The 10,515-nt window shown below is 36.6% G+C and overlaps 1 protein-coding gene across 1 annotated transcript; it reads left to right on the top strand.

Moving 5' to 3' along the window:
* Positions 1-367: 367 nt before the first annotated feature.
* On the top strand, positions 368-6,912 carry LOC309647605 (protein SET-like). Its single transcript, XM_082435050.1, has 2 exons — positions 368-4,317; positions 4,396-6,912. Exons 1-2 carry the CDS (start codon positions 3,562-3,564, stop codon positions 4,435-4,437), a joined length of 798 nt encoding a protein of 265 aa, XP_082291176.1. The 5' UTR covers positions 368-3,561; the 3' UTR covers positions 4,438-6,912.
* The last annotated feature ends 3,603 nt before the right edge of the window (positions 6,913-10,515 follow it).

The following is a 10,515-nucleotide window of genomic DNA, read 5'->3' as shown; positions in this document are numbered from 1 at the left end:
GGTGTTTCCTAGTACTCCCAAATCCACTGGTAAATGTAAATATGAAACTGCAGCAAAAATCACATACAAGCAAGATTGTTAATGGAACAGACTCTTCAGAAATAATGATTTGGGCCACCTCCCCTCTCCCTTCAGATAAATAACCATAGCCAGCTGAAGTTCTGGCTGAGAACAAAGAGTATATAGAAATAAAGGGAGAAAGGAAGTTATGAATAACAACTATGGTCACATAATAATTAAAGAAATGAAGACTGTAGAAATAATGCACTTTTTCTTCTTTGCTTTGATATGTATATATTTGTATATATATGTGTGTGTGTGTGTATATATATATATATATATATATATATATATATATATATATGTTTTAAAAAATTATTTTTATTTTCTTCCAGTCCCCAGTAACCTAGCATAAAGTATGCTAATAATGGGTAACTCTATATTTCAGTATTTAAATTAGAAGATATCAAAAGGAGGTTGTGACTGAGCTATGATAGATTTGAAAAATCAAAGGGGAGAGACACAATGGCTTATGGGGTTTTGTGTCTCCTCATTTGGATTACCTGTTGGCAACTTGCCATCACCACTGCCTCCTTCTAAGCCTGGCTTTGCACATTGCTGAATAGAAGCTGGAGACTACATTTCCCAGAATGCATTTTTCTGTATAGTTCCAGAATAGACTTTGAGGTACTTGTTTAAACCAGTGAAGGTTGAAGGAGAGAAATCATTTTCTTCTAAAGTCATTTGCAGAAAGATTCCTGGGGAGATGTCAGATTCATTATGGCTTCCCAGTAAGCTCCTGAGAACCATCTACCTCATGACTTTTGGAATAAAACAAATGATGAGAATGAAACAGATGAAATTCTGAGAATTCACCTCTTTCCTGCATGTCTGTGAGGAGAATCCACCTGAATGCTGTACAGGCTGAGTTCTGCTGTGTACACTTCCTTGACCTTCTGTGGCAGTTTTCTGACTCTTGGCAATGACTTAATGGTGTCCTTGACTTTTGCAATCTTAACTCTTCCTGTTAGCCTTTAATTTCTATACTAAACAATTCATTCCTATACTACAAAAGGTAGTTTATAGGTTTGTTGTTCATGGGGTGTTTTGTTGTTTTTGTTTCTTCTGTTATTTCCCTGACCAAAATCCGATTCAAAATTCTGTGGCCAAGGATGCCAGAGCACTTCAGTTAACACCAAGTCAATTGATACTAAGGTGAAGTGCACATGTAGATCCCTACCAGCTCAGTCAATGAATTTTAATGTATGCAAGGTGACGGTTGAAAGCAATAAAATAAAAAAGAAAAGGTCATTCTGATTCTGATAGTTACAATATCTTACAAATCTCTGGAGATTCTGCTTTCCAAAATGCTGTTTGGAAATATATAAGTGTTTGTGGTTGGGTCAAAGCAACTTATCTGTTTAGATAAGGTGGAGTGAGATATTTGCTTATGTAAGTATCTTGTTTGAATGGGCAACTCATGATTGATTGTGATAAATCATAGGGCCTACCAGCTAAGAACCTTTCCTCATACTTTGTTAAGAAGCAATTTTGGAGGTAAAAAGAAAAATAAATGGGAGACCAAGGCAAACATAAAACTCTTTTCCTCTCACTTTATGTGTTTGTAAACACATAAAGGGTATAAATAGCACCTGATGTTGTGAGAATTGAATGAAAATATAGATAAAATTTAGATTACACAATGCTTATTGTAAATATGTAATACATTTTAGCTTACTAGGAGCAGCAGGATTACAGGGACTTAGTTTATGCTTCCTTGTGTTTTGTGGGAAATTTAATATTTACATGCTTTAATGATGTTGTTAAGCTATCTAGAAAGAAAATAACATACCTTGTGTTTGTATTGAATTCACGTATTTCAGAGAGTTAAAATGTCTCCAAATTCAGCTATTTTTCTTTGAATTATTGAAATAAAGACTCCTCATGGGCCTCCTAATGTTATTCTTTGTCTCATACTCCTCCCTGCCAGGGCCAAAATTCCTGGAATGCTACAATTGTCGATGAGCCTCCCCTAATATAATTGGTTTCTATCTCAATTTGAATTAAGCATTTGTGTTGGCTGGCATAAATTCAAAGGACCAAATGATTTCTTTTCTGAGAAAGAGCAGAAGATGTGAAATAATCCTCAAAATAAACAAAATGGTACTTTCTTGGTAAAGTACAGCTGCTTGCCTGGTAGAATAGTGATAATTAAGAAAAATATTTTCAAAGATCCACTTATTTCTTACAATCTTATAAGATCAAATGACATCTACTTTATTCAGAAATAAAAATTCACACTGAATTAACTAAAGTTACATTTCAGCATATGCTAATACCAACACTAACTCCATACAAGTATGGGGAACTCAAAAATACATTTGGATAACTATAGTATAGACTACATTGGGAATGCATTGACTGCTGACCTCTATCTTATATATGTTTGCTCATATCAAAAGCTCACCCAGCCTTGTCCAGTTTTAAAAAGGCATGGCATATATTTTTTCCACTAACTTTTCAAGACTACAATAAGGTCTAATAAGGCTATACATGTAAACATAATGAAATATGTTGACCTTAGACGATATTGGTATTAAAACAGGTCAAGGAATATTTCTGACTTTGAAAATATATAACATATGCCAAAATAGTACTTTTCATATATCGATCATCATTTACTTTCTCTTATCTTTTGTTCCTCACATCCAATCAGTTATCTATTCTGTTAATTATTGTTACAAATGTGTCCCTTTTTTAAAAAAAATTAATTTTATTTATTTACGGCTGTGTTCGGGTCTTCGTTTCTGTGTGAGGGCTTTCTCTAGTTACGGCAAGTGGGGGCCACTCTTCATCGTGGTGCGCGGGCCTCTCACTATCGCGCCTTCTCTTGTTGCGGAACACAGGCTCCAGACACGCAGGCTCAGTAATTGTGGCTCACGGGCCTAGTTGCTCCGTGGCATGTGGGATCTTCCCAGACCAGGGCTCGAACCCGTGTCCCCTGCATTAGCAGGCAGACTCTCAACCACTGTGCCACCAGGGAAGCCCAACAAATTTGTCCCTTTTTTGCCATTCCCAGCTTAATTCAGATTTTCATTATGTCACACTTGAAATCCTGTAGTTATTTTATAGTTGCTCTTCTTCCCTCTAATCTGTCACTCCATTTTAATCTGTTTGACTGGCTCTTACCAGATTAATTTTCCTAAAATAATAATTTTATTATCATAATTCTCTGACGAAGGCCTTTAAGTAGTTTCATTGTTTTGGCTCCACTCAAACTTCACCTGTGTCCTAATTTCTTTTGTGGATCAGCAGACATGCCTGTGGTGGATTTTGGAGCCAGACAGACCTGAATTGACAGCTTGATTTTGACTCTGTGAGATGTGGTTGAGTTCTTCAGGGTCTCTAAACATTACCTGCTTGTCTGTTAATTAACATGGAAAGAAAAATGTGTGGCTGTCTCAAAGTACGACTATGAGAATTAAAATGAAATAATGTGAGTTTTCAGAGCTCTTTGTGTTTGTGTCTTCCCTTCGGTGGATTCTTGGTTTTTCCCACAGCATGGCTCCCAAACACCAGTCTTCACTTCCACCTCAAGCGAAGAAACCAAAGAAAGTGAGACTGACTCCCGCCTCCAGGGCAGAGGAAACATCTGCTTCTCCAAACTTGCCGAAGGAAGAAAAAGAACAGCAAGAAGAAATTGAACATATTGATGAAGTACAAAATGAAATAGACAGATGTAATGAACAAGCCAACGAGAAGATTTTGAAAGTAGAACAGAAAAATAACAAACTCCGCCAACCATTTTTTCAGAAGAGGTCAGAATTGACTTCCAAAATCCGAAATTTTGGTGTAACAACATTTGTCAACCATCCACAGTTGTCTGTACTGTTTGTGCAGGAGGGTGAAGAGGCGTTGCATTATTTGATAAGAGTTGAAGTAAGAGAATTTGAAAATATTAAATCAGGTTATAGAATAGATTTTTGTTTTAATGAAAACCCTTACTTTGAAAATAAAGTTCTTTCCAAAGAATTTCATCTGAATGAGAGTGGTGATTCATCTTCAAAGTGCACTGAAATCAAATGGAAATCCAGAAAGGATCTGATGAAAAGTTTAAGCCAAACGCAGAATAAAGCCAGCAGGAAGACACAGCATGAGGAACCAGAGAGCTTCTTCACCTGGTTTCCTGATCATTCTGATGCAGCTGCAGATGAGTTAGGAGAGGTCATCAAAGATGATATTTGGGCAAATCCATTACAGTACTACTTGGTTCCTGACGTGGATGATGAGGAAGGGGAAGAAGAAGATGATGATGATGTTAAAGAAGAAGAAGGATTGGAAGATATTGATGAAGAAAGGGATGAGGATAAAGGTGAAGAAGATGAAGATTATGAGGAGGAGGAGAAAGGAGAGGAAGATGAAGGAGAAGATGACTAATGGAACACTGATGGATTCCAACCTTCTTTTTTAAATTTTCTCCAGTCCCTGGGAGCAAGTTGCAATCTTTTTTTTGTCCTCTTGTTTTTAGTCATCCTGTTTTCTCCTTTATACCATGGTTCTCAACTTATTTTGGGGGGAAATACCTTGAGCAGAACTCAGTGGGAAAAGAGTCTCTACCCTTTTCTGTTCCAAATTCATTTTTATCCCTTCCTGTCTCAACAAAAACTTTATGGAATCAACACCACCATGCTCTGTGGGAAAAAAGTCTCCTACTCCCTTAGCTCTGCTGGAAGTTGGAGGGTGCTAGGCCCTTGTGAAGTAGTGCATAGAAGTGTAGCTTTTTTCCTCCATTCTCTGTATATTGGGCTCAGAGATTACACTGTGTCTCTATGTGAATATGGACAGTTAGCATTTACCAACATGTATCTGTTTACTTTCTCTTGTTTAAAAAAAGGAAAAAAAAAACCTTTAATAAATGGCGTTATAGAAGGTCAGCAAAGGGTGGGTTTGAGATGCTTGGGTGGGTTAAGTGGGCATTTTGACAGTATGGCTTCTCCTTTGGCATGTTTTAATTGTGATGTTTAACAGACATCCTTGCAGCTTAAGATGACACATTTAAAATCAAATTATCTCCTAATGATGACTTGAGCCCTGCCACTCAATGAGAGAATCAGTAGAACCCATAGGATCTCATTTGCAATTGACATTCTTTATTGTAATTTTGTTCCTGTTTATTTTTAAATTTTTCTTTTCATTTCACTGGAAAGAAAGATGATGCTCAGTTTTAAACGTTAAAATTGTACACGTTGCTTTGTTACAGTCAAACTAAATGTGTACACAAAGGATTTGATGTTTTTCTGTCAGAACGGATATTCTTAATATGACTTTCCAAATTTGACTTGTATAAAATTATTGTCAAACTTTGTCACCCTAACTTCGTATTTTTTGATACACAATTGCAGGATGACCCCAGGGCTATGTTGATTGAGTAAAGGAATTTGAATCAATGTATTAATGTTTCCATAGCTGGGAACCCATCACGGGTACAATTTGCCATCAATTTCTGAAATTTTTCACATCATTCAGGATTCCAGATTGCTGAAAACTCATTTCTGAATATGTTGTACCCTTGATTTGAATCTCAAAATGGCATTTCAAAATATGGGCTTTTATTTATCTGGATATAATAATAGTTCATGCCACCACCATCAGACAGACCTGGTGCTCGACTGTCGAGTCAACACGCAACAGGGCAATTGTTAGATGTGGTCGAGGTGGCCAAGAAGACTGACTTTCCAAGTAAGAAGTCCGTATTGGCAGTTAAGAAACTCAGGTTAGGAGTACTTTTGTCTCAAAATACCAGCTCTTTAGAATATAGCTCTCAAATGACACCTGTCTGTGTGAATCTGGATGAGATGATGGACTGTACTCTGTTTGCTAAATGCCATTGTGCATAAATAACATTTTTTTTTTTAAACATCTTTATTGGAGTATAATTGCTTTACAATGGTGCGTCAGTTTCTGCTTCATAACAAAGTGAATCAGTCAAACATATACATACCTTCCCACATCTCCTCCCTCCTGCGTCTCCTCCCCTCACACCCTCCCGATCCCACCCCTCCAGGCTGTCACAAAGCATCGAGCTGATCTCCCTGTGCTATGCGGCTGCTTCCCACTAGCTATCTATTTTACATTTGGTAGTGTATATATGTCCATGCCACTCACTCACCCTGTCATATCTTACCCCTCCCCCTCCCCATATCCTCAAGTCCATTCTCTAGTAGGTCTGTGTCTTTATTCCCGTCTTGCCACTAGGTTCTTCATGACCTTTTTTTTTTTTTTTTCCTTAGAGTCCATATATATGTGTTAGCATACTATATTTGTTTTTCTCTTTCTGACTTACTTCACTCTATATGACAGACTCTAACTCCATCACCTCACTACAAATACCTCCATTTCATTTCTTTTTATGGCTGAGTAATATTGCATTGTATATATGTGCCACATCTTCTTTATCCATTAATCCAATGATGGACACTTAGGTTGCTTCCATGTCCTGGCTATTGTAAATGGAGCTGCAATGAACATTTTGGTACATGACTCTTTTAGAATTATGGTTTTCTCAGGGTATATGCCCAGTAGTGGGATAGCTGGGTCGTATGGTAGTTCTATTTTTTGTTTTTTAAGGAACCTCCATACTGTTCGCCATAGTGGCTGTATCAATTTACATTCCCACCAACAGTGCAAGAGTGTTCCCTTTTCTCCACACCCTCTCCAGCATTTATTGTATCTAGATTTTTTGATGATGGCCATTCTGACCAGTGTGAGATGATATCTCATTGTAGTTTTGATTTGCATTTCTCTAATGATTAATGATGTTGAGCATTCTTTCATGTGTCTGTTGGCAATCTGTATATCTTCTTTGGAGAAATGTCTATTTAGGTCTTCTGCCCATTTTTGGAATGGATTATTTGTTTTTTTGTTATTGAGCTGCATGAACTGCTTGTAAATCTTGGAGATTAATCCTTTGTCAGTTGCTTCATTTGCAAATATTTTCTCCCATTCTGAGGGTTGTTTTTTGGTCTTGTTTATGGTTTCCTTTGCTGTGCAAAAGCTTTTAAGTTTCATTAGGTCCCATTTGTTTATTTGTGTTTTTATTTCCATTTCTCTAGGAGCTGGGTCAAAAAGGATCTTGCTGTGATTTATGTCATAGAGTGTTCTGCCTATGTTTTCCTCTAAGAGTTTGATAGTGTCTGGCCTTACACTTAGGTCTTTAATCCATTTTGAGTTTATTTTTGTGCATGGTGTCAGGGAGTGTTCTAATTTCATACTTTTACATGTACCTGTCCAGTTTTCCCAGCACCACTTATTGAAGAGGCTGTCTTTTCTCCACTGTATATGCTTGCCTCCTTTATCAAAGATAAGGTGACCATATGTGCATGGGTTTTTCTCTGGGGTTTCTATCCTATTCCATTTATCCATATTTCTGTTTTTGTGCCAGTACCAAACTGTCTTCATTATTGTAGCTTTGTAATATAGTCTGAAGACAGGGAGCCTGATTCCTCCAGTTCCATTTTTCATTCTCAAGGTTGCTTTGACTATTTGGGGTCTTTTGTGTTTCCATACAAATTGTGAAATATTTTGTTCTAGTTCTATGAAAAATGCCAGTGGTAGTTTGATAGGGATTGCATTGAATCTGTAGATTGCTTTGGGTAGTAGAGTCATTTTCACAATGTTGATTCTTCCAATCCAAGAACGTGGTATATCTCTCCATCTATTTGTATCATCTTTAATTTCTTTCATCAGTGTCTTATAATTTTCTGCATACAGGTCTTTTGTCTCCTTAGGTAGGTTTCTTCCTAGATATTTTATTCTTTTTTTTGCAATGGTAAACGGGAGTGTTTTCTTAATTTCACTTTCAGATTTTTCATCATTGGTGTATAGGAATGCAAGAGATTTCTGTGCATTAATTTTGTATCCTGCGACTTTACCAAATTCATTGATTAGTTCTAGTAGTTTTCTGGTAGCATCTTTAGGATTCTCTATGTATGGTATCATGTAATCTGCAAACAGTGACAGCTTTACTTCTTTTCCGATTTGGATTCCTTTTATGTCTTTTTCTTCTCTGATTGCTGTGGCTAGCACTTCCAAAACTATGTTGAATAATAGTGGTGAGAGTGGGCAACCTTGTCTTGTTACTGATCTTAGTGGAAATGGTTTCAGTTTTTCACCATTGAGGACAATGTTGGCTGTGGGTTTGTCATATATGACCTTTATTATGTTGAGGAAAGTTCCCTCTATGCCTACTTTCTGCAGGGCTTTTATCATAAATGGGTGTTGAATTTTGTCGAAAGCTTTCTCTGCATCTATTGAGATGATCATATGGTTTTTCTCCTTCAATTTCTTAATATGAGGTATCACGTTGATTGGTTTGCGTATATTGAAGAATCCTTGCATTCTTGGAATAAACCCCACTTGATCATGGTGTATGATCCTTTTAATGTGCTGTTGGATTCTGTTTGCTAGTATTTTCTGGAGGATTTTTGCATCTATGTTCATCAGTGATATTGGCCTGTAGTATTCTTTCTTTGTGACATCTTTGTCCGGTTTCGGTATCAGGGTGATGGTGGCCTCATAGAATGAGAGGAGGAGTGTTCCTCCCTCTGCAATATTTTGGAAGAGTTTGAGAAGGATAGGTGTTAGCTCTTCTCTAAATGTTTGATAGAATTCGCCTGTGAAGCAATCTGGTCCTGGGCTTTTGTTTGTTGGAAGATTTTTAATCACAGTTTCAATTTCAGTGCTTGTGATTGATCTATTCATATTTTCGATTTCTTCCTGGTTCAGTCTCGGCAGGTTGTGTATTTCTAAGAATCTGTCCATTTCTTCCAGGTTGTCCATTTTATTGGCATAGAGTTGCTTGTAATAATCTCTCATGATCTTTTGTATTTCTGCAGTGTCAGTGGTTACTTCTCCCTTTTCTTTTCTAATTCTATTGATTTGAGTCTTCTTCTTTTTTCTCTTGATGAGTCTGGCTAATGGTTTATCAATTTTGTTTATCTTCTCAAAGAACCAGCTTTTAGTTTTATCAATCTTTGCTATTGTCTCCTTCATTTCTTTTTCATTTATTTCTGATCTGATCTTTATGATTTCTTTCCTTCTGCTAAATTTGGGCTTTTTTTGTTCTTCTTTCTCTAATTGCTTTAGGTGCAAGGTTAGGTTGTTTATTCGAGATGTTTCCTGTTTCTTGATGTAGGCTTGTATTGCTATAAACTTCCCTCTTAGAACTGCTTTTGCTGCATCCCATAGGTTTTGGGTCGTCGTGTCTCCATTGTCATTTGTTTCTAGGTATTTTTTGATTTCCCCTTTCATTTCTTCAGTGATCATTTCGTTATTAAGTAGTGTATTGTGTAGCCTCCATGTATTTGTATTTTTTACAGATCTCTTCCTGTAATTGATATCTAGTCTCATAGCATTGTGGTCGGAAAAGATACTTGATATGATTTCAATTTTCTTAAATTTACCAAGGCTTGATTAGTGACCCAAGATATGATCTATCCTGGAGAATGTTCCATGAGCACTTGAGAAAAATGTGTGTTCTGTTGTTTTTGGGTGGAATATCCTATAAATATCAATTAAGTCCATCGTGTTTAATGTATCATTTAAAGCTTGTGTTTCCTTATTTATTTTCATGTTGGATGATCTGTCCTTTGGTGAAAGTGGGGTGTTAAAGTCCCCTACTATGATTGTGTTACTGTTGATTTCCCCTTTTATGGCTGTTAGTATTTGCCTTATGTATTGAGGTGCTCCTATGTTGGGTGCATAAATATTTACAATTGTTATACCTTCTTCTTGGATCGATCCCTTGATCATTATATAGTGTCCTTCTTTGTCTCTTGTAATAGTCTTGATTTTAAAGTCTATTTTGTCTGGTATGAGAATTGCTACTCCAGGTTTCTTTTGATTTCTATTTGTATGAAATATCTTTTTCCATCCCCTCACTTTCAGTCTGTATGTGTCTCTAGGTCTGAAGTGGGTCTCTTGTAGACAGCATATATATGGGTCTTGTTTTTGTATCCATTCAGCCAGTCTGTGTCTTTTGGTGGGAGCATTTAATCCATTTACATTTAAGGTAATTATCGATATGTATGTTCCTATTCCCATTTTCTTAAATGTTTTGGGTTTGTTATTGTAGGCGTTTTCTTTCTCTTGTGTTTCTTGCCTAGAGATGTTCCTTTAGCATTTGTTGTAAAGCTGGTTAGGTGGTGCTGAACTCTCTCAGCTTTTGCTTGTCTGTAAAGGTTTTAATTTCTCCATCAAATCTGAATGAGATCCTTGCTGTGTAGAGTAATCTTGGTTGTAGGTTTTTCTCCTTCATCACTTTAAGTATATCCTGCCACTCCCTTCTGGCTTGTAGAGTTTCTGCTGAAAGATCAGATGTTAACCTTATGGGGATTCCCTTGTGTGTTATTTGTTGTTTTTCCCTTGCTGCTTTTAATATGTTTTCTTTATATTTAATTTTTGATAGTTTGATTAATATGTGTCTTGGCCTGTTTTTCCTTGGATTTATCCTGTATG

The sequence above is a fragment of the Balaenoptera physalus genome, assembly GCF_965194825.1.
Source record: "Balaenoptera physalus genome assembly, chromosome: 18".
NCBI classification, from domain to species: Eukaryota; Metazoa; Chordata; class Mammalia; order Artiodactyla; family Balaenopteridae; genus Balaenoptera; species Balaenoptera physalus.
This window is presented reverse-complemented; position numbering and strand designations above follow the sequence as displayed.

Excerpts from the sequence above, each read along its gene's own strand:
- LOC309647605 (XM_082435050.1), top strand. The coding sequence starts at position 3,562 with ATGGCTCCCAAACACCAGTCTTCACTTCCACCTCAAGCGAAGAAACCA. Across the intron at positions 4,318-4,395 it reads AAGAAGAAGATGATGATGAT|GAGGAGGAGAAAGGAGAGGA; the intron begins GTTAAAGAAGAA and ends GAAGATTATGAG.